The sequence below is a fragment of the Coenobita brevimanus genome, chromosome 64 (assembly GCF_032717465.1).
Source record: "Coenobita brevimanus isolate Jiangsu-jjx chromosome 64, ASM3271746v2, whole genome shotgun sequence".
Taxonomy (NCBI): Eukaryota; Metazoa; Arthropoda; class Malacostraca; order Decapoda; family Coenobitidae; genus Coenobita; species Coenobita brevimanus.
Window position 1 is genome coordinate 25,423,365 of NC_137017.1, and position 25,325 is coordinate 25,448,689.

The 25,325-nt window shown below is 42.9% G+C and overlaps 1 protein-coding gene across 1 annotated transcript in view; it reads left to right on the forward strand.

Annotated features, from left to right (window-relative positions):
- PolE1 (DNA polymerase epsilon catalytic subunit 1) overlaps positions 1 to 25,325 on the forward strand; it is a 69,532-nt gene that overhangs the window by 40,930 nt on the left and 3,277 nt on the right. Inside the window, exons 21-27 of the mRNA XM_080276090.1 lie at positions 4,788 to 4,949; positions 6,980 to 7,180; positions 9,526 to 9,741; positions 11,571 to 11,864; positions 12,675 to 13,604; positions 15,628 to 16,737; positions 23,009 to 23,187. Of these exons, the coding sequence (XP_080132216.1) occupies positions 4,788 to 4,949; positions 6,980 to 7,180; positions 9,526 to 9,741; positions 11,571 to 11,864; positions 12,675 to 13,604; positions 15,628 to 16,737; positions 23,009 to 23,187 (3,092 nt within the window). The remainder of the gene's footprint in view (positions 1 to 4,787; positions 4,950 to 6,979; positions 7,181 to 9,525; positions 9,742 to 11,570; positions 11,865 to 12,674; positions 13,605 to 15,627; positions 16,738 to 23,008; positions 23,188 to 25,325) is intronic.

The following is a 25,325-nucleotide window of genomic DNA, read 5'->3' on the forward strand; positions in this document are numbered from 1 at the left end:
GACTCCATCACACAGGCATAAGCATCCACACTTACATTCTTCATACCATCTATCTGCTAGATTCAGTCTGATAACTGTCACTTCATCAGAATAGAACAGGAGTGCCAAACTCTTGCCATGCATTCATCTGTACAAGATTTTCCAACCAGCACAATCCACTGTCAGTTCCATTCTCCATACCTTACAGTCTCACACACTCATTTGCTATATATGTCCACCTTCTTAGCCTACCACACCTCTTCCCAATTTTAAATTTGCTTAGATATACCCTTTTCACCACTCTGTTGACACCGTTTCTCTCAACATGACCTTATTATCTAAGCACACACTCCTCATTTCTGGTGTCCACAGACTTATACACACATATCCTCAACAACACCATTTCCACTGCTCTTACCCTTGACTTTCCATTTTCATGTCATACAGTAGTTACATCCTCATGCTTATGTATGCACTACATTGATTCTCCTTTATTAATTCCAGAGGCTTGAATGATGTATGAATATGTTGTAAATGGTTCTACCAAATTACCAGATACACTTTCTCTTTCCTTGTTTTTGGGTCCTATCTCACCTCATCTTTAGGGTGGGATATTGGATTATGATGATGGTTTTGATCAGCCTCTACTGAAAGGCTATGAAAATTGTCACCATTGTTGCTGCTTTGCAGGTAAATGTGATGTGCCAGCGGAAGACCGTGCGAGCAGAGTGAAAGAAGAGTTCTAGGCAAATGTGGAAGCGTGCATGGAAAAGTTTGAGAGAAATGAGAGAGTGTAAAAAGCAGGGAATGTGAAGATGGATGGAGTAGTTGGTGAGTGCAGAAGTGGATGAGAATGGCAGTGCTCTAGTGGACATTTATGTAGGGAGGGTGTTGGTGATAGCCAATACCCTCTTTAGGCACAAAATGATCCACAGGTATACATTGCGAGTGGTAAGGGTGGATGATGAATTCAGTGAACAGAAGGCAATGATTGATTATGTATGTGTGGATGAGAGAATAAGAAGGTACTGTATATAATGGATATAAGAGCACACAGAGGTTGTGGGAGAAGGACTTTCTGACCACCACTTGGTGTTGGTGAAAGTCAAGGTACAAATGCGATGGATGAATAGAAGGAGAGAAGGACAGGAGTAAGTAGTCCATACAAGGAGGGTAGAGAGGTTGCAGGATGATGGAAAAAAGTCAGAATATAAGAGAGAAGTGGAAGAGCATTTGGATAAATATGATTTGAACGGATGGGGGAGGTGGAAGTTGGGTGCATGATGTTCACGGAATAAATTAGTGCAGCATGTGAGGTGGTGTGTGGGGTGAACTGAAGACAGAAGAGGGTGCAAGGAACAGACAGCATGGTGGAATGAAGAGGTGAAACAAACTGTGGTGCAAAAGAGGAAAGCATATAGTGAGTGGATGGGAAGCAGAGGCATGGAGGAAACTGAGACACAGAAGAAAGAGTTATATGCAGAGAGGAAGAGAAAGGTGAAAAGATTAGTATGAGAGAGTAAGAAGAAAGTGGATGAGGAATTTTGAAGGAATTTTGAGTATAAAGTGGAGGGAATGTAAGAAAATGTTGAAGAAGGAGGTAAGAAGAGTTAGACAGGGTGATAAAGTTGTTAGTAGGTGAGCTTTTGTTTAACCACCGTGTCCCCTTTTCTTGATAAGGGCTAAGGTGCTGCCCCTGGGTAGAGGACTTAGGTTTTTGAAACTTGTGGCAGTTTATGATCGGATGCCCTTCTTGATGGTTAGCAATGACCCTTTGGTGGACTCAAACCTCCATGAAAGATGAAAATGGTAGATTGATGGTGGAGAAGGGAGAAAACTTGAGCAGATGGAGAGAACACTTTAAGTTGTTAAACATAGAGACTGAAAGTAATGCGAGCATGAGTGGTTGGGGAATGGCTGGGAGACAAAGGGAGATGAGAAAGGAGGAGGAAATCAGTAGGATGGAAGTAGTGGAAGCAGTGAAGAAAGCCAAAATGGGGAAAGCCCCAGGAATTGATGGAGTGTGGGGTGAAATGCTGAAGCATGAGAGAGAGATAGTAGCAGAATGGATATGGAAGATGTGCAGAGTGGCCTGGGAATAAGATAGAGTCCCCGAGGATTGAAAGTCAGGCATAATTATTCCCCCTGAACATAGGAAAATGGGAATAATTATACCTGAAGTTGTGGTAATCATAGGGGCATTTGTCTTTTTACTGTAATAGGAAAAGTAAGTGGGAGGATACTTATTGACAGAGTTAGAGAAATAACAGAGGAACTAGTTGGAGAAGAACAGGGAGATTTTAGGAAGGAAAGAGGTTGTGTAGATCAGATAGTCATCATTAGGTCTTTGGTGGAAAAGTTTCTAGAGAAGGGAAAGAAGTTGTATATTGCCCTCATGGATTTGGAGAAAGCATGTGACAGAGTGGATAGACAAGGAATGTGGAAAATATTAATCATCATCATCATCCAGACCTCCTTTCCTACCCTAGGACAGGGTGAAGAGTAGCAACATCCAGACAGCCCAAATTTGCCCAGTCCAATAGACCATGCTTTCATTCACTCACTATTTAAGCCCCCGGAATCCTGGCTCAGTCTGATATGCTGAAAACATTCACCACGTATTGTAGCTTCACATAAAAGTGTCCGATATATATGGAGTAAATGGGAAGCCATTGAATGCTGTGAAGAGAACATATGAGGGTGCTGAGGCTGCAGTGCGTGTGAGTGGTGAACCGAGTGAACTTTTCTGTCTGAATGTCAGATTGAAACAGGGGTGTGTCATATCTGCATGGTTGTTCAATCTGTATATGGATGGGGTTATAAAAGTGATACGAGGTAGGGCAGTGGATGTTGGAGAGGCCCTAATGAGAAAAGGCAGTGTTTGGAAACATCCTGTTCTGTTGTTTGCAGATGATGCTGTATTGTTAAGTGAAGACGAAGGAGAGCTGCAAGGCTTGGTGAATGAATTTGTGGGAGTGTGTAAGAAATGGAATCTAAAGGTCAATGTAGGGAAAAGTAAAGTTATTGTTTAGAGAGTAATGAAGTCACTGAATGCACAGTGATTTTTGGATGATGAGGGGATGGAAAATATGAGTTCATTTAAGTACTTGGGTAGTGTGATGAGTAAGGATGGAAGTTTGGAGAATGAAGTGTTTGAAAGGGTACAGCAGATGTGAAAGGTTGCTGGTTCTTTGAAAGCAGTGATAAGATATTGGGAAGTGAGCATGGAATAAAAAAGTTGCTGCATGACAGTATTGTGATACCAACTTTGACGTATGGAAGCGAACCTTGGACCTTGTTGGAAGAAAACAAGTCAAGAGTGAGAGCAGTGGAAATGAGTTATTTTAGAGGAGCATGTAGAGTTACATGGAAAGACAGACCTATAAATGAGGAAGTGAAGGAGCATTGTGGTGTGGATGTGACTGTGATAAAGCAGTAGGAGAAATACACTGAGGTGTTTTGGCCATATGGAGAGGATGGAGAGCAAAAGACTAACAAGGAGTGTGTGTGAGTGAGGTGGAGGGGGGAAGAGGAAGGAGGAGGCCAAGGATGAGGTGGAGGGATGGAGTAGAGAGGTATATGAGAGAGGGGGATGTGAGCTGGGGGGAAGGCGGCAAAATGGCGGAGGACAGGGCAACATGGAGGCGATTTGTTTGTGGCCACCCTTTACGGGATTAAGGTGTCTGGCAATAGTTAGGTAGATAGACCTTTTTTTTAAGTTTGATGGCATCTTTTTTGTTTTATTCTTTTTAACCCAGGCAGTGATATTTAACTTGTGAGATGATGTTGTTTAACTTTTAGAATTTATTATTGATGATTATAGTAGACTGCTTGAATTTTGTTGGCCAGTCAGAGTATAGATCAGTCCATAATATTACCTGCCTGACAGCTGACTGCCTGATAGACACAACCAATAGGATATACAGGGTGAGAGGGAAAACACAGTAAAGAGTTTTCTCCCATTATTTATGTAACATTTGGAGCACACACAAACCATCAACCTTGTCTCAGTGTCCTATCTCACCCTGTCTTTCCAGATGGGAATAAGGATTTGAATGATGAAAATGATGATAGACCTTGTATCTTCATTTTCCCAGTGCTGTGAATTGTTCTGTTGGATGAATTGTACCTACAAATTAAAATTGTTTATTAGACAGGGATCATACCTTAATTTTTTTACTGCTTCGGTTTACCAATCTGTTGCATGAAGAAAATCATTTGGTGTAAGTCATAATGTTTTCCAGATGTAACTTTTGTATAGAGAGGGTTACTTGAGTTATTAAACCTTTGATTACTAGGAGTTTCCTCACTTATACAAAGTCTAGTATTAGCATCAGTAACATACCCAAATGCACCAAGTGCAGTGAAGGTGATAATATGGTCTAAGATGGTAAACTTTACTGCATCATTCAATTGTATAAATGTTGGGAGTTGGTAGCCTAGCCCCATCTCCCAATGCTCCTGTTTATGTGGGCAAAATTGGATTGATGATGACAATTTTGCCCCTGGATGTGTCCAAGCTACCATTATTTTTGTGACTCATCCAGACTCACTCCACAGGAACATTCTCGAGCACAACAATTCATTCAAACAGTGTCACTTTCCAAACATATTCCTACTTGTGAATAAACCCATTTAGTGTTTTAATTTAGATAATGCCAGCTTATATTGTATTCATCTGGTAGTAAGTCACAAGTGCCTGAGAATAATAAAAACTTGATGTATCTTATTGCATCTAATAACAGATAATTGAATTCAGGTTATAGTGAGTCACAGGAGCCCAAGTGTTCATATTTGCCATTTTCCAGGGTGTGGCAAACCCAGTACCACGTGTTGCCCATCCGGACTGGCTGCACAAGAAGGTCCTGGAGCGCAATGACACTTTCAAACAACGACGCATCACTGATATGTTCTCCGTTGTTGATAAACCTGCTAGGCCCAGGAAAACTGTAGTACAGGCAAATGATAGTGTAAGAAAATTTACATTTTATTTTTGCTATTACTATTACTGTTGTTATGATGATGGCAATGATGATTATTATTACTGTGTTATTACTATTATTATTATTATTATTATTATTATTATTATTACAATTGTGATAGGTGGTCGTGCTTAACATCCAAACACTTGATGTGGTGATGCTTTGGATGTCTGCCCTTTTCTCTCTTCCTTCCTTCCTCTTCTGTCTTTCTTTCCTTCATTCTTTGCTCTTCCTTCTGCCTGTGGGTGACTTTACACAGAGCGACAAGCCAAATGGTTTCCTGTACACCAGGAAACTATTTACTTGTACTGTGCTGGGTGGTAACCATATAACCAAATTACAGTAAAACCTCGATATAACGTACTTCAGTAGAGCGGAATTCGCTTTTATCGAAACCAGGGAGCTACCGGACTAAATCCCTATATATTGGAAAATGTCCTTTAAAGCCAGAAGTAGTCCGGACTGCCTCACCACATCAGCTATGTTCACCACAATAAGGTAATTAACAGACATGTTTATCAGTGTACAGGACAGTATTATTATACCATTTGATGAATGCAGTGAAGGTATAACACAGTCTAGTACTGCACTGGTAGTGAAAACAGTTTAAAAACCATTGGTGCAATCCGGACTAATGTCTGGTATATCGGAGAAAGTCCGGATTAGCAGGGGAAAGTCTGGATGTTGCTTTTATCGTCATTTTGCTTTTTCCAGAATGGCTTGGGCCCCAATTAGTCCGTTATAATGAGGTCATATTGTATGGTGCCTGGTGGATTAGTGAGTAATTAAGGTGCTCCAATCGGATTGAGCTGGTGCAGGTTTATATCCAAGGGATGGTTGGGATTTATTGCTCACATAATGCCACATAATGTACGTTTAAGTACTTGGGTAGTGTGATGAGTAAGGATGGAGGTTTGGAGGGTGAAGTGCTTGAAAGGGTACAGCAGGGAAGAAACGTTGCTGGTTCTTTGAAAGCAGTGATAAGAAACAGGGAAGTGAGCATGGAAGTGAAAAAGTTACAACATGACAGTATTGTGATACCAACTCTTAACGTATGGAAATGAAGCTTGGATGTTGTTGGAAGGACACAAGTCATGAGTGAGAGCAGTGGAAATGAGTTATTTAAGAGCAGCCTGTGGAGTCACATGGAGAGACAGGCTGACGAATGAGGATATAAAGGAGCTTTGTAGTGTGGATGTGGATGTGATAGGAAACGTTATGAGGAACACACTGAGGTGATTTGGCCATGTGGAGAGGATAGAGGGTGAAAGACTGATGAAGTGAGTGTATATGAGTGAGGTGGAGGGGGGGAAGAGGGAGGGGGAGGCCGAGGATGAGATGGAGGGATGGGGTGGAGAGGTATATGAGAGAGGGGGGTGTGAGTTGGGAGCAGGGCAGTGAAATGGCGGGGGACAGGGCGACTTGGAGGCAATTTGTTTGTGGCCACTCAGGGATGAGTGAAGCTGGTCACTCTCATCTTAAATATCAGGACCAACTTGCCTAGCCCCGGCCTCCTACGCTTCTCATGGGGGAATGTAGGATTGGATGATGTGTGGATGGATTATTATTATTATATGAGCCAATGTGGATGTGGATGTGATAGGAAACATTAGGAGAAACACACTGAGGTGGTTTGGCCATGTGGCAAGGATGGATAGTGAGAGACTGGTGAGGAGAGTGTATGTGAGTGAGGTAGAGGGGGGAAGAGGGGGGGGGGAGGCCAAGGATGAAATGGAGGGATGGGGTGGATAAGTATATGAGAAAATGAGTGTGTGAGCTGGGAGCAGGGCATTGAAATGGCCGGGGACACAGTGACATGGAGGCGATTTGTTTGTGGCCACCCCTTACGAGATTAATGCGTCAGGCAATAGATAGATAGATAGGTTATTATTATTACTAATATTATTATTATTACTGTATTATTATTATTGTTGCTGTATTGTTCTTGCCCCGTCTTTATATAAGAAAAATAGTCATAGTGAAGATGATGATGATGATGGTGTTGGTGGTGTTTTCAGTCTGAAGAAACTGTGCCTGCTTCCCAAGACACCCAAGATATTGAGGATGTTGTGAGTCCTCAGAGAAAGAACATGAGAGGCTTAGGTGTAACAGCCACGTGCAACAAGCGCAAGAGACACCACAACACCGACCAGGTTGATGATTTAACCAAGAGCTGGAGGGAGGTGTTGGGGAACCCTCCTAGTAAGGGAAATTCAAAGGTAAGGTCATATAAGTATCCCAATTACCTTTACTAAGCTTGTGAGGAGCATATGTAAAGCCATGAGTGAAAATTCACTGACACATCTCTGATGAAAGTGGTTATATGAGCTGTTTTTTTACTAGGATTCTAGGGACTTGAATAACTCTGTGGCCCATTTCATTTGACATGCTGTTGATAGTTCTCCCAATTCTGTACTTTTCTTTCCTTGTTCCTATATCCTGCACCACCTGTTTATCAGACCGGAAAAAGGGTGCTGCTCTCGGGTGTCTGCCCTTTCCTCTCCTCCATCCTTCTTTCCTTTCATCCTTTTCTGTCTTTCTTTCCTGCATTCTTTCCTTGTCCTTCTGCTTACGGGTGACTTTACAATCCCTCTTTTGTCTTTCTTTCCTTCATTCTTTCCCCTAACTTCTGCCTGTTTGTGACTGTACACTGAGTGACATGCCAAATGGTTTCCTGTACACCAGGAAACCATTTACTATCCTGGGCAGTAACCATATAACCAGATTTTGGTGCCTGGTGGTTTAGCGGGTAATTATGGCACTCCAGTCGGATTGAACTGGTGAAGGTTTATATCAAGGAGTGGTTGGGGTTTATTGCTCACATAATGTCACTCAGGGACGAGTGAGGCTGGTCACTCTCATCTTTCATGTCAGGACCAACTTGCCTAGCCCCGGGCTCCTACGCTCCTCATGGGGCAACGTAGGATGTATGGATGGAAAAGGGTCAAGGTGATGTTGATGCAGGTGACTGGGACCAACATCATTGTTTAATTCTCGTGAGTACCAGGTGATTACATTTTACATAACAGAGGACCTTCATTGTGGCTGGAGGGAAGAGCTGAGGAACCCTCCTAGTAACAGTAAGATTTGCCCCTTCAGGTACTAGAGAGGAAAGCTTTCATGTGATAGCACTGCTGTAACAAAATAGCTCTGCTCCCTGCTTACATGAGCATCTCTCAACCTACTCCATCTCTCCCAAAAAGGAGGTGATGGACTAGACAACAGCAGCATCAACTTGCTATCTGTAGAAATTATATTTCAGATGAACATGGGGCTATTATACTCCTACTGCTGGCCCCTTTTATGCAATGATGTTTTTTTTATACTCTCCCATCTGTTTAGTGATGTTTTTTAATTTGTTCTTGTTACCACCAGACAATTTTATTCAGTGTAGAGGAGACTTTTTGAGCTGTTGAGGTAGTTGCTGCTTCTACCATACAAACATTGTATTGGCTGAAATGATCTGGAACATCAGCAGGGACTATCATCCTTTTTATGCAAGTTATATAACCTACCATGCTCTTAAGTCCAGTTCTTCTAAGAATGTCTGGGTTAACATGAAACTTAGAAAGCACACCAATGGTAGCTGCATATTAAGATTCTCCCTGAACTTCCCAATTTCTAAACTAAGTTTGCCGATTAACTCACAGAAAAAACAAAAGTTAAGTTCTTCCACCCTTACTATAACCAGAGTGTTTTTAGTGGCTGGAACTGGGCTACTTGTGTGACAATAAATACAGTATTATGGTTGCATGAAATAAGATGAGCCGTAGATTTTAGGTAGGAGTGAGTTTTATAGGCTATTAGTCAAATCAACCCTTTTGTCTGACTCTGCTTGGCAATCAGCTAAACTGAAAAGGGTTAGAGTCTTTCTGGATCTGAAATAACATGCTATAGGTCGTGTACATGTTTCTGCTGACACATGAAACAGCTGTGCTGATGAGCTGCATGCTGGAGAGGGATATCTTCTTGCAGTGGCACTAATATGACAAGAGTGGCTTCCTTGCTCAGTTATAAAAATTTCCCACACTAATTCCTCCCAGTTCCCTGAAAGGAAGATTGTGGATTGCTGGAGAGGGGCACCTGCAGTCTGCAATCCACAGGGTTCTATTTTCAGATGAATCTGAGCCTAAAACAAGTATTACAGTACTAAAGATGAGCTGATAGCATGGAGGAGGGTATAGTGGATATCTATGAAGGTTGTGGTCAAGTGTTTAAAGAGGTGGCCTTTTATCTAAAAGAGGAAGATTTCCATCTCAAACTGTGGCAGAGAACAGTATGCTTATTGAATTGTTAAAAAATGGACATGACTGACATTCCACAAAATCCACTGATGTCATAAAAGCACCCCAGCTAATGCCATTTATATACAGTGGTCTATAATGAGAGAACTCTTGCATGTATTCAGTATTGATGATGAGTATTAGTGCAAAAGTGATGTCATAGGAAGATTAGGAGATGTGCTGTCAAATCTGTGTTCAGAGTCTTACTCGTAAAAAAGTTCATCTGAACACACTTAGCATTACAGGCCAGATTGGAAATAATATTTCCGCTTAAATTTCAGGAGGAATTGGAGGAATGGATCAGGTTCCAAAAGAAGAAATGGGAGTTCCAACGACGACAGCGTGAGCAGCAAGCCAAGCGGATGAAAATGGGAGATCGCACCACAGCCACTGTTGTTGACAAAAGGCGGTCAGTTAGGTCTGCAACAGGCACATTGGGAGGATTCCTTCGTAGAGCTCACCGCACCCTTCTTGATGTTCCTTGGCAGATAATTCAGGTGAGAATGAGTGATATTGAAGAAAACTGTGTGGGTATCCAGCTGTGTGATTCCTATGTTTACATCTGTCTTGGAGCTGGAGAGGGATGCCTATCTGCGGTGGCACTGATATAGCCAGATTGCAGCACTGCCCAGTTATACAAATGTGAGCTGCAGGACAAGGGCAACTTCAGTCTGCAGTGCACTGAATTCACATGTCACATAATTTTGGGGGTACTACTACTACTACTACTACTACTACTACCACTACTACCACTACCACTACCGCTGCCGCTATACAGTAAACTCTCAGCTTTCCATTGTAATTCAGCCAAACCCTATGCCAAATAAAGTGAAATGCCAGATATTGCATGGCATACCCCATCTTCTCAACATTGGCATCATGTTGGATATTGTACAGTATCACTGTCCCTCTCTACCCTCTATCCTAAAAACTTTCCCATGAGTAAAAGTTGAAAACTAAGTATAAAATACAGTAATGATGCAATACAGTAATACAGTACATAGTGTACTACACTATTACTGTATGTACTCACCAAGTGTTGACATCAGTGGAGGGTGGAATTGTATACCATGCAGTACAGCACTGTACAGTGCACTTAATTTTATGTGCTCTAGTGGTGAATCCACTCATAGAGTACAATATTTTCTGGATCACAGTAGAGCACTAGGACATGAACACTAACAGGCCATAGGCTTTGCAACAGCAATGAACATAAGATGCCAGAGAGTTAGTCACAGCACTAGGGTTTTGCGGCCACATGGTCTGAAGGGCAGAGTGCACAGACGTGTCTTACTACACGACATCCATGGGTGAGAATGAGAGCATGGCGGTATTCTTGGTAAGCTGGGTGAGCTGCTTCTGCAATGAATTCTAATTGGCTGGCGTGTAGTGGTCATTCTCGTTGGTCAGCGTGTTTCGGGGTTTTTCCTGGTGCCAGTTGGCTACTCCTTACCAGCTGGTTGATATGCTTCAATGCCGGATGTTTTTGAGAACCACTGGTTATGTCCTGTTTTGGCGCCGGATGTTGCATAATTTCGCCAGATGTTGCTTTCATAGAGCCAGGCCAACGGTGCTGGATAGTGCAAAGACAGATAATTGAGAGCTTACTGTGCAGGACACTGTACTTTTAAATCCACTTACCTGATGTAGTGCTGCCAACTTCTTTTTTTGGTGATTCTAGACTGAATGACAAACCTTCCTGTAACTCAAAAAACCATTTACAGTGTTACGTGGTAACCAAATAAGAAAATAATGGGGTGATTTTGAGACTGCTATGGTGTCCCTGTTTACTGGATGGAAATAGTAAATGCAGCGTCTATCGAGGAACCCAACCTCCACCTTTCCCTGCACCTCACCACAGCAAGGCACTGTCCACTGCAGGGGAACATTAGTTCGTTGTACGGGACATCCTTTCTGGGGCAGTTCTTTGCATGCCAGTAATGGACCTTCGTGGCCAGACGAACCGCAGTTGCTCAGCTACTACTACATCTACCACTGCTGCTGTTGCTGCCACCACCGCTGCCGTTGGTACTAATACTAATCCCTTTATAGCTGGCAGAAACCAACACATCAGAATTCTACAAGCTCTGGGGTCTAGTTGGGAGCAGACAGTCTGAAAAGTTCTTAATGTCAACCAGTGGATGTCTTGCTGCTGTCATGTGATTATTTCATCTTCGGAAAGACCTCCTATAGTGTGGATTAATGAAAGCTACATCTCCCTTCCTATGTCTTTCCCAAGTTATTTAAGAGTACTAGAGCAAGCAAGAATGAAATTAAGTGATGTTCTCATGATCTCAGGTTTAATTTTCTTCAAACCTGTTTACAGCTTGCAGAAACCAACACTCCTGGGCTCTACAAACTGTGGGCTCTAGTTGGCAGTGACCTTCATCTGATAAAGTTGATAGTGCCGAGGATATTCTACGTTAACCAGCGAACCCCAAAAGATGAGAGTGAGGATAATGATGGTGTGTGGCGCAAGGCAAACAAGACCCTGCCTCGCTCCCAGCCGGTCTATCACTTGTATGAGTATAGCGTCCCAGAGGAGGTGTTTCGAGAGCATTCCAACGAGCTAATGGCAGACCTCTCAACCCCAGATATTGAGGGCATCTATGAAACACAGGTTAGGAAATGTTTTCTAATTTGGTTTCTGTAAAGTATAGCAAGTCTTAATTAGATGTTTCCTTGTTTGATGTTCTTTTTATTATTAGATCCAAGGGAATGTAAGGAAGATTTCTTATTAATGGTATCTGCTACAGTAAGTCATCGTTCTCTCTTACCATTTTAAATGTTACTTTTGTTATCAAGTTTATTGTATAAATACAATACAGAAAGCTTGCCTGTTGGTTACATACTGCCTGTAATGTTGATGTGCCAGTGAACGTTCCAAGTTGATGGCCAACCTCTGAACATCAGGCTAGGAGTGATTGTATGTAACATACAGTAGAGCATAAAACTGATGTCTTGCTTCCTCTTAAGGAATCCCCATATTGAAGTTGGACATTGTACAGCTGATGTTTTCTGTTAACTGAAAGTTAACCCAAGTGCAAAACCAGCAAAATACTTCCCAACTGCTACTTGATGGTGTTAGGGAAATAGAATTTTTGTAATGTGTAATAAGATATTAACAGTGTGCATATCTCAGCTTGGATTTGACTCAGTTTACATGTGGCTGAGTTTCCTACCTGAGAGTGATCATTATGTGGCAGGTTACCATTCTTCTGACTATACCTGTACTTTTGTGGAAATAAAGTGGCTACCATCCAAACTTGGTGGTAGCCATCTACTCCTTAAACTCAGGTTTAAGGTGCGGTATCTTTCTATTGGTTTTTTAACTCTCATCATTCAAGTAATATAATTTTCAGATAGCAAGAATAAAGGGAAAAATACCTCCTCATTTTGAGAAGATTAAATCTTTCTGTTATTTTTTCAGGTACCGTTAGAATTCCGTGCAGTGTGTCAGCTTGGGTGTGTATGTGTGGTTGACCGCAGCACCACACATGCAGAGACTGACACATTTGAGTTGAATCAGCTTAAGTTCAAGACAGTGGCACAGTTCCGTTACCTTGAAGAGGGCAGTCTGCACCATGCTTTTCTCTACCATCATCGCAGTGGAACAAAGGCAATCTTTGGCTTGTTCTTCCAGCAGGGCACGCGGTCATACATATTCGTGTTGGACACAGTGCGAAGTAACCAGATGCCCAACCTGGGTAACATGTACAATGCTGAGAGGAATGCAGCCATAGCAAAGGGATCAGAGGAGGCTGTTCTCCCTGAGGCCAACTATACTTTTGAGATCAAGTTTGAGACAGAGATTAGGCAAGTATACCGGCAGATCCAAAAGGTTTTGCAAGGTTATAGGGATGAGAAACGTGGCCCTACTTTCCTGGCAATTCAGTCTTTACTTGACCTTCCCACCTTGACGACCCTCATGCCAGGCTTAGGGGAGTTTCCTCAGGTGCCTATACATGTCAGAGATAGTGACTCCTTGTACAATGTGCTGGACTGGCAGCGTGTAGGGGCCAGGACTATGGTACGTCACTTCCTGGGACTCCAACAACTGCTGAACACTGCTCTGGAACAAAGTAGGTATTTCCATGTACCAGTGGGGAATCTACCACGTGACACAACAGCATTCGGAGCTGACCTATTTTACGCCCGGCACCTTGGGAAGCACAACACTCTGGTGTGGTGCTCGCCTGGCCCTCGACCTGACCTGGGTGGCCACGAGCATGACGACAACCGCCTGGTGGCCGAGCTGGAGGAGACAGCAGCTGCAGCCCAGATCAGTAACCCCGGCTGCTACACCTCAGTGTGTGTGGAACTGGATCTGGATGCACTTGCTGTTACTACACTACTGCAGGTCATTGTACACCTAACATTTTCCTCCTGTAATATCTGGTCCTCTGAAGTTATCTGAGAGGTTAAGACTTGAGTTGTGGAAAGGGGAATTAGACTAGTGATGAATGGTGAAGGGTGTTATAACTGTAATCTGATGTATAGCATGCAGAAGTGTTGCTTGCTAAAAGTGAACAAGATCTTTGCAAGCTGGTTCAGAGTACTGTGAATGTTTTGGTGGTATAATGTGCTGGTAAATGTAGATAAAAGTTAACGATAGTGGTTGATAGAGAAGATAGGTAACTGTGTGATTTCCCGATAGATGTATTAGTGAGTGAATTTAAGCATTCTGGTGCTGTAACAGAAAAAGAGAGAAACATGTATCATTATAGAAGTAGATAGTATAGTGACTGAAAGGAAAAAGATTACTGGTGGTACAAAATTCTTCGTATGAAACAGAAGACTAAGCATAGAAACTTCCAGAGGAATGCATGAGAGTGAATTAGCATCCACATTAACATATGCATGTGCAGTTTTGGTATGGCATGAGTGTAGAACTGGGATTGATTAGGAATATGTGCGCATTGCATAGTGTGATGAGCACAGTGATTTGTCAAAGACGTAGAGTAAGGAAGTTCTTTAATATTAGAGTAGAAGCAAGCATGGTTTGTTCATATGGAGAGACTGAATATGAGGAAAGTGGTGAAATGTATGTATGTGTGTAAGTTTGAAGGTGAGACAAAAGATGTTTAACCAAGAAAAAGGTGGATGGAAATGGTAAATCAGAATGTGAGAAAGTGCAGTACTGGTATGGAAATTTATAAAGCTAAGAAAATGCCTTGGAATCCAAATAATGCATGAGGTATGTACTGAGAAGCACATGAAAAAGGTTTAGCCAGTACCCTTGTTATGTAATAGTCACAGGTTTATAAGAAGTACACTCACCAAAAAGTTCTTGAAGCTTGAGCCACGTTGGATGTGAAAATGAATGGAACATACCGGTAGCTAGCCATCTCAGTGTGGTTGGTATGCCGTATTCTGATGAAGCACTTCCAAGCCATTGCAGTGATATCTAGTGCAAATTGATGTATTAATCACATCTGAAGAAGTTAATTGTGTCGCAGTACAGGCAACTCCTGAAACCGGGAGATGCATTTCTGTGGCATAATTTATCACTGATTCTCCTAGTACTGTATTACCATTAATCTGTGAAAATGATGAGTGTTGGAAGTGAATGAGCAGCCACACAGAGTTGAGATGCCACATGTGGGTATCAGGCCTCCATGAAGCAACCTCCGTATATGATATACTTTTCAAGACAATGCTGAATGTTTCGTCTGAGTAGATGGACTTTGTAAAGGGACCTCACACCAGACCCATATTGTTGGCCATTCCCGTAAGTCGACATCCTAATATAATTTAATCATTGTGACGCATAAGTAACATCGCATTGGCTAACTCCAAACTACAGTATTTTATCCAGCTGGTGGGAAAGCACATGCCGAGGTAATGTGTTTCTGTCAAATACAACTATTAAATAATGCTACAGTGGAATAATCTGAGTATTTATTACTGTGACACTTCAACATTTCATGTTAATGGCTGTAAATTATGACCATCGAGTGACAAAGATGAAAGTGTTATGATTACACAATAGGCATGGGCTATAGGCCACTGGCAACTTTTCCAATACCTAGAGAATGGTTTATCAGGGCTACCACCTGCTGCACACAGTGAGAGCTATTTCTAAACTCTTTGTTCCTATTTCTCAGAATGCATGGTGCCTACAGGGTTTGAGAACTTTTAATGAGAGTACATCCATGAGAAAAAAATGTAGCTACAGATGGTTATGCTTGTGGAAAGGAGTCAGGATCCTGCAGGTTTCAGTGATGTGTGAATGATAGTGTGGCCCATTTTGTAGGGTGTGCTATTGATAGTTCTCCCAGTTTTTTGCATCCTATTTTTATGGTTATCATAAAATGGTGGCTAGAGCTTGAATAGTAATGATAATAATGAGGACTAAGGATTGACTGTATTTGTCCTTGTAGGCTCAGCACATCAACGAACTGGAGGGCACCAGCAGCAGTGTGGCTTTTGATGCTGCCCCTCAGGCATCACTACAAGACATGATAGGTGGGGCAGAATCATCTCTCACTGCTTATGATGAGACAGCACGCTGTGCTCCCGCCTTTAGGGTGCTGCGTCAGATGGTGGCAGCTTGGCTGCGTGACGTCACATTGTACCAGAATGTTTTTGCAGACTTCCAGATCCTTCACTTCTATCGGTGGTTACGTGATCCTGGCTCCCTCATGTTTGACCCCGCCCTCCATCGCATTCTCCGCACCCTCATGCACAAGCTGTTCCTGCAGCTTATCGCAGAGTTCAAGCGCCTGGGAGCCATTATGGTCCATGCCAACTTCAACAAGATTGTCCTGTGCACCAAGAAGAAGCGTGTAGAGGATGCCATAGCATATGTGCAATACATAGTGAACAGCATCAGAGGCAAAGAGCTCTTCCACTCCATTGACATCTCTTTCAGCCAGTGCTGGGAGTATCTCATGTGGTTGGATTCTGCTAACCACGGTGGAATCAGAGGCAAGTTACCGAAGGACATCACGCAAACGGCAGAAACTAATGGTAGTGGTGACAGACATTCAGATGATGAAGAGGAACCCCAGAATACTGAGGAAACCAATAATGAGGATGACGATGATGATGGCCCTGTGATTGAGATGAATTGGAACCTTGCCGAGTACCTACCCAAATGGTGCGGCTGTCACACCAGCTTTAACAATGTGGTTGCATCATACATGAATGCCATGTATGAGAAGCTACAGGAGGAATCTAGTCGATTTGCCCCTGGCCACACCCCAGTCAGGCGGAAGGTTTCATCCCAGACTCCACGCAAGCCATTGGATCCACAAAAGGGCTATGCCGAGTTTGCACAAGAACTTGTAGCTGGGGAACTGGCTCAAAAACTATACTTCATAACCCAAAAGATTCAGAAGCGGGGCATGAACAGAACAGATGACGATGATAATAATGAGGAGGAGAGGAGAATTTTAGCTGTTACCTCAGAACATCCAGGCAGCCCTGCACTACAGTTTGTGAAGAGTATCACCAAGGTTCTGTCATTAGATGCAGTTGTGTCTGAACAGGTGGGTTTTGCAGTTCCATATGAACTCTATCCTCATGTACTCTAGCACCAAAATACATTGGAGCACAATATGCTTTAATTTTTATGACATGACAGATCAAAGAATGCCAGGAAATGTAGGTCTGTCTTCTCACACATTGGCAACTCGTATCATAGATGACGCTCATATCAGCTATGACCAGTAGCCTGTATGAATGTTAGAAATAATTGTGTATATTAGCTTTATATATATATATATATATAATCTCTCTCTCTCTCTTTCTCTCTCTCTCTGTATACATATATATATAATCATCATCATCATCATCACCAAAATATATATATACTGTATATATATATATATACAGTATATATACTGTATAATCATCATCATCATAATCATCATCTGGACCTTCTTTCCCACCCTAGGGGAGGAGAGGAGTAGCAGCGTCCAGACAGCCTAAGTTTGCCCAGTCCAATGGGCCACACTTCCATTCACTCACCACTCAGACCCCCGTCTTCTGGCTTTATCTGATACACCTCAAAACTTTCACCACATTCTGTTGCTTCACATAAACGTATCCGATTGAGTTAATTCAGACACTGTCACGTTTAAAAGGGAAGCCAGATTCCCGACCATGCACTACTCAGATCATTGATCCACCCAGCTCAGTCTCTTGTCAGTCCCTTAGCCTCACCAACTTCGGTACCTCTTTTCCTCACATACTCATCCACCACATCCCTCCACTTTCTTCTTGGCCTGCCTCGCCTCCACCCTCCTTCGAATTCACTCAGATATACCTTTTTCACCACTCTGTTGTCATCCATTCTCTTCACATGACCATACCATCTCTGTACACTCTTTCACTTCTGGTGTCCACAGACTTCCTTACTCCTCATCTTTCATGAATCATATTTCGTATCCTGTCCATTCTCTGTTCTCCTCATACCTTCCCTAGCAGTCCCATCTCCACTGCTTTCACTCCTGTCGTTACATTTTCATGCCACACCAGGGTCTCACATCCATTTGTTAAAGTTGGCACTAACACTCCTTCATGTACGTCTCGTGCAGCTGCAACACTCAAGCCTCTGTTTCTTATCAATCCCTTCATAGCACCAGCTACTTTCCTTCCTTGTGTCACACTGTTTTCCACTTCTTTTGCATATTTTCCTCTCTTTTCTATCACCATACCCAGGTATTTGATCTCTCTCACCAATTCCTGTTTCTCTCCATTCACTTACATCACACTGAGATCACCTTCTCCTTAGATTACCATCACTTTACTCTTCTTTTAGACACACAATGTATTGAAACTTTTTGGTGCTAGTGTACATTTTCATCATCAGCTGCATCCAGACCTCCTCTCCCACACAAAGATGGGGTGAAGTAGGGTTCAGAGAGCCAGAAAAAAGTTCATAAAATAAAACACTGACCATTGTTTTCTCAGTTTTGAATGGGCTGCACTTCCATTTACTCACTATTCAAACTCCCAAAATTCTGGCTGTACTTGATGGGTCAAAAGTTATTTTACATATAGCTTTACATTCACCTGTCTGATAGAGTCAAGTTAATAAAAGGTGCCGAACCCAGTATTACATATTCAGCCAACTCAATCTTTTGTCAGTTCCGCACCTCGCCATCTTCCATGCCTTTCTTCCGCACACACTCATTTACTATATTTATCCACCTTCATCTTGGCTTACCATGCCACCTCCCACCTTCAGACTTGCTCAGCTATGTCCTTTTCACCACTATTAACACCCATCCTCTCTACATGACCATACCATTGAGACACATGCTCTTCAGCTTTGGTGTCCACAGACTTCCTTCCCATGTTTCACGAATCACATTATTCCTTGTCCTGCCTTGTCTTCACACACATTCCTCTACAGTCCCATCTCCACTCCTTGAACTTTTGACTTCTCATTTTCATGCCGCACAACAGTATCACACCTCTGTGTTGTAATAGGTACTAAAACTCCTTCATGTAAGCCTCTTGCAGCCACTACATTCAGATCTCTGTCTCTTATCATGGTCTTCATAGCACCAGCCTCTATCTTTCCCTGCACCACTCTACTTTCCACTTTTGCATTTTTCCCTCTCTGTTCAGTCACTGTGCCCAGGTGCTTAAACTGTCTGACCAGTTCAGGTCTCTCTCTCTTCACAATAAAATCACACTGGGAGCCATCTTCTCACTCAGCAACCATCACTTATTCATATTTACATTTACTTTTAAAGCACAGTGCTCACAGACATCTACATAACTCTGCCAGTCTACCAAGTTCTTGTTTGCTATTTGCAAGGTTTCATGGCTTACAAGAAGCTCCTGTGCATTTAGTATATAGACTGCAGTTTCCAACTTATGTAATAGTAAGAGAAAATGTTAGTGCCCAAAGCCAAGTACTGTAATGTTATCTTATGAAAACTAACCTTATTTCAGTTTGAAACTCTTACTAATCATGACTATCTCAGAATAAACCAAGAATCTTTCTATCTATCTATTGCCAGACACCTCAATCCCGTTTGGGGTGGCCACAAACAAATCGCCTCCAAGTCGCCCTGTCCCCCGCCATTTCACTGCTCTGCTCCCAACTCGCATCCCCCTCTCTCATATACCTCTCCACCCCATCCCTCCATCTCGTCCTCGGCCTCCCCCTCCCTCTTCCCCCCTCCACCTCACTGACATACACTCTCTTCGTCACTCTTTCACCCTCCATCCTCTCCACATGGCCAAACCACCTCAGTGTGTTCCTCACAATGCTTCCTATCACATCCACATCCACACCACAACGCTTCTTTATATCCTCATTCGTCAGCCTGTCTCTCCATGTGACTCCAAAGGCTCCTCTTAAATAACTCATTTCCACTGCTCTCACTCTTGACTTGTGTCCTTCCAACAACGTCCAAGCTTCACTTCCATACGTTAGAGTTGGTATCACAGTACTGTCATGTAGTAACTTTTTCACTTCCATGCTCACTTCCCTGTTTCTTATCACTGCTTTCAAAGAACCAGCATCCTTTCTTCCCTGCTGTACCCTTTCAAGCACTTCACCCTCCAAACCTCCGTCCTTACTCATCACACTATCCAAGTACTTAAACGTACTTGCCAAGAAGAAGTCCAAAATTTAGATCATTTGTAAAATTTTTAAAATACAAAGTAGAGAGACTTTGATTTACGTGTATGTTAAAATATAGAGCATATTTGAAAATAATGCTCGACAGTATACCGGTAATATATTGGATGTTCCTAGGGCAGTTCACTCCACGCCCAGCACTTATATCCCATCACTGAACTTCAGCTTATAAGAATGTGGGTGGGTTTGGGAGATATCATGTAGGAAGTAAATGCTTCTTATGAACTGTTATTGTTCTTAATCAACCCCAGTCTGCCTGGCTGAGCAGACCCATCAACTGCAGGCAAGCAGCCCTTGCAAAATGATCCCACATAGTGGACTGGTGTTCCCTTGCGGTTGACAGCATCTCACGACAGTAAGGTGCGGGGAAAAGTATGGAAGTTCAGTTTTTGGATGGATGCCACATTTGTGCCCCGACCCAGTTAATAGGGACACTGTAGTAAGCTCCAAATCACCCCATTATGTGGTTACCACCCAGTGATATAAATGGTTTCCTTGATTGCAAGAAACCAATTTTGTCTTCTCAGTCAGTATAGAGCCACCTGAAGTGGAAAGAAGAGTACTAAAAAGTGACAGGAAGGTAAGGGTGAAGTAAGAAGAGAGGAGGAGAGATACAAATACTCGTACAATTATGAAGGTGAAGGAAGGAGTAGGCAGCACTACATGAAGTGAATGGATGATGATTGCCATGACCTAGCATGATTTCATGAGCTGTAAAATATAGGAGGAGAGATACAAATACAATTATGAAGGTGAAGGAAGGAGTAGGCAGCACTACATGAAGTGAGTGGATGATGGTTGTCATGACCTACCACGATCTCATGAGCTGTAAAATATATCAGTTAGAGAAAAAGAAATCATGAAACTGATTACTGTACTGTATTGTAAAGAAATGCATTTGCACAAATGTAATACCATTATTATTGTTTGCCTCATTGCATTGTTCTTTACCCTGTTGAGTGTATAAACAGATTTTTGGTAATGAAATAGTGACTGCATTCAGTACCATAATTTTTTTTCTGTATAGAGTACCTTAGTGGCTAACCTATCTATCTATCTATCTATTGCCAGACGCCTCAATCCCGTTTGGGGTGGCCACAAACAAATCGCCTCCAAGTCGCCCTGTCCCCCGCCATTTCACTGCCCTGCTCCCAACTCACATCCCCCTCCCTCATATACCTCTCCACCCCATCCCTCCATCTTGTCCTCGGCCTCCCCCTCCCTCTTCCCCCCTCCACCTCACTCACATACACTCTCTTCGTCAGTCTTTCACCCTCCATCCTCTCCACATGGCCAAACCACCTCAGTGTGTTCCTCATAATGCTTCCTATCACATCCACATCCACACCACAACGCTTCTTTATATCCTCTTTCGTCAGCCTGTCTCTCCATGTGACTCCACAGGCTCCTCTTAACTAACTCATTTCCACTGCTCTCACTCTTGACTTGTATCCTTCCAACAACGTCCAAGCTTCACTTCCATACGTGAGAGTTGGTATCACAATACTGTCATGTAGTAACTTTTTCACTTCCATGCTCACTTCCCTGTTGCTTATCACTGCTTTCAAAGAACCAGCAACCTTTCTTCCTTGCTGTACCCTTTCAAGCACTTCACCCTCCAAACCTCCATCCTTACTCATCACACTACCCAAGTACTTAAACGTACTCACATTTTCCAATTCCTCACCATCCAACCTTGCTGTACATTCACTGACTTCACCTCTCTCAAAGACCATCACTTTACTCTTCTGTACATTCACCTTTGGATTCCGTTTCTTACACACTCTCCCAAACTCATCCACCAAGCCTTGCAGCTCCCCTTCATTTTCACTCAACAACACAGTATCATCTGCAAACAGCAGTACAGGGAGTTTCCAAACACTATCCTCTCTCACCAGGGCCACTCCAACATCCACCACCCTACCTTGTACCTCTTTTATTACCCCATCCATGTACAGATTGAACAATCATGAAGACATGACATATCCCTGTTTCAACCCAACTTTCAAAGAGAAAAATTCACTTAGTTCACCATCCACACGCACTGCAGTCTTCGCACCATCGTACATACTCTTCACAGCATTCAACAACTTCCCATCTACTTCATATATTCTTAACACTTTCCACAATCCTTGTCTATCCACCCTGTCATATTCTTTCTCCAAATCCATGAAAGCCGCATACAACTTCTTTCCCTTCTCTAGAAACTTTTCCACTAAAGATCTAAGAATGAATATCTGATCTACACAACCTCTTCCCTTCCTAATGACTCCCTGTTCTTCTCCAACTAATTTCTCTGTTCTTTCTTTAACTGTGTCAATAAGTATCCTACCATACACTTTTCCTATTATACTAAGAAGACAAATGCCCGTATGATTACCACACACTTCTTTTTCCCCTTTTCCTTTGTACAAGAGAATAATTATACCTGACTTCCAATCCTCCGGGACTCTACCTTCCTCCCAGGCCACTCTGCACATCTTCCACATCCATTCTAGTACTATCTCTCTCCCATGCTTCAGCATTTCACCACACACTCCATCAATTCCTGGGGCTTTCCCCGATTTAGCTTTCTTCATTGCTTCCACAACTTCTATCCTACTGATTTCTTCCTGTCTTCTCACCTCCCTCCTTCTCCCAGCCATTCCCCAGCCACTTATACTTGCATTACTTCCATCCTATATGTTCAACAATTCCTTAAAGTATTCTCTCCATCTGCCCACTTTTTCTCCCTTCTCCACTAGTAATCTACCATTTTTATCTTTCAGTCCCCTGCTAACTTCACTTCCTCCCTGTCTTACTCTTTTCACCTCTTTCCAGAACATTTTCTTACAGTCCCTCCACTTTACACTCAGATTCCTTCCAAATTCCTCATCCACTCTCTTCCTACTCTCTCTTACTAATCTTTTCACCTCTCTCTTTCTTTCTACATATAACTCTCTCTTCCGCCTCTCAACTTCTTCCACGCCCCTATTTCTCATCCATTCATTGTATGCTTTCTTCTTTTGTGCCACAGCCTGTCTCACTTCTTCAGTCCACCATGCTGTCCCTTGCACCCCCCTCCATCTTCTCTTCCTTCCACACACCACATCACACGCTGCACATATTTCTTCTGTAAATATCCTAGTGGCTAACCATATTTTGATATTTCCCATCAGGTGCACAAACTACGAAGGGACCTTTTGAAGCTTTTGGGCCTGGGGGAGTTTTCACCTGAGGCAGAGTGGCAGGACCCCTGTGTGTCGTATGTGCTGCCAGAGGTCATCTGTCGCACCTGTAACCACTGCCGCAACATTGACCTATGCAAGGACCCATACCTCACTGTGGAAAATGGAGTGTGAGTTACAAGAACACTAGTAATTTTTTTTTTTATATATACAGTATATCAGTTAACACATTTTAACTCTTGTACAGTATAGTACTTCCCACCATGTTTCTGAATCTCTTCTCACCCCATCCTTAGGTTTGAAGAAAGATCAAGATATAGCAGATAATACAATACTCATTTTTCTAGCTGTAAAATCTATCCATCTATCCATCCATCATCCAGTACTTTATTGTTCCATAAGGAGTGTAGGAGTCAAGGATAGGCCACTCAGACTCAATATTTAAGGCAAGGGTGACCCATCTTACTCCCCCCAAAGTGACATTATGTGGGCAACAAACCCTAAGCACCCCTCAGATGTTAACCCTTGCAGACTCAGTCTGGTTGGAGCACACCTTGACCCACTGAGCTGCCAGATGTCATTTGGATATACAGTTATCACCCAGGCAGGATAGTAAGTTGTTTTCTGGTTTACAAGTAACCATTTTGGTAATTACTTTGTAGAGTCATCCAAAGGCAGCACCATATTGAAAGTGAATGATCTGCCAGTTTCACCCAGTTTAAAGTGCCAGATGTTTTGGGTAAATTGTGATATATTGGAAAATGCCCATGACTAGGCAGGATAGTAAGTTGTTTTCTGGTTTACAAGTAACCATTTTGCTAATTTCTTTGTATACAGTACTCGTCAGAAGTATTCAGCGTTGTCCGCCGGGCGTACAATACTTATGGCCCAAAAAGAATCACCCATTTTTGGGGGTAAGAATTGAGCCACAAGTTTGAGCTCCGACGCATGACGTCACGGTAGCCTGAGGCCTGCCGACACACTGGTTGGTTCCCGCCTCAGTCGCCCACGGGCTGCCTGAGAGAGAAGAACTCCGCCGAGTGTCCCTCTCAAATTGCGCCATTTTTTACCGAGTGTCCCGCAGTGTTTTGGCCTTTAAAGCTTTGTTATGGCACCTACCAGTGAACTATCGAGTGAAATCATATCCCAGATCATTGCTCTAAAGGAGGAAGGCCACCAGACAAAGGAAATTAGTGAATTGGTTGGTGTGGCACGATCGACAGTGCGTCGTTGGTGTGCGCGGTTTCGGGAGGAAAACAGTGGTGAAGTTCCCACAAAGAAACCGAGGTCTGGTAGGCCTAGGAAAACTTCCCCAAGGTCTGTTAATGTTTTATAACATGCAGTGGAGTTTAATCCTCGTGTGAGTGCAAGGAAAATTAAGGAGAGCAACCCTGAAGTGTTTGGTGAGGTGTCAGTGAGAACAGTGTCTCGTAGGGTGCATGAGCTTGGTTACACAAGTCACAGGCCTGTGAAAAAGCCTCTTCTCTCTAGCAGCCAGAGAATTCGTAGGCTTGCCTTTGGTAATAAATATCTAAACTGGGGTGAAGAGCAATGGTTGTCAGTGTTGTGGTCTGATGAGGCAACGTTTAGTGTTACCTGTAACAGAGGAGCACGCAAAGGTAGTGACCCACTTGACCCACGGTATGTAGAAAGCACAGTTAAACATCCTCATTCACTCATGGTATGGGGGTGTTTCTCAGGGAAGGGTTTGGGGAAGCTTGTTGTACTTCCCAAGAACCTCAGAGTGAATCAGGAAGTTTACCTGGAGCTTCTGTGTGATCATTTAGCAGACTCCTTCGAGCTAACAGGTGCACGAGTGTTTCAGCAGGACGGTGCACCTGCTCACAAGGCCAAATCGGTCACCAATTGGCTTCGTGACTGCGAGGTATCATTCATGACAGACTGGCCAGGAAATAGCCCAGACCTCAACCCGATTGAAAACCTCTGGTACCTCGTAAAGAAGAGTTTCCAAGGGAAGGACGTGATCTCTCTGCCTAAGCTGGAAGCCGCCATTCGTGACTCCTGGGACAAAATACCCCTCCAGCACCTCAGGAGCCCCGCCCTTTCACTTCCAAGACGTCTCAGGTCCGTGAAGAAACGTAAAGGCTACCCTACGAAGCACTAAAGATAAATAAAATGCATTATTTATATGTTTTTTCAATGTTGAAAGGTTTGTTTCTCAGGAGGGACGCAGGGCGCTCCATACTTCTGACGAGCACTGTAGAGTCATCCAAAGGCATCACCATATTGAAAGTGAATGATCTGCCAGTTTCACCCAGTTTAAAGTGCCAGATGTTTGGAGTAAATT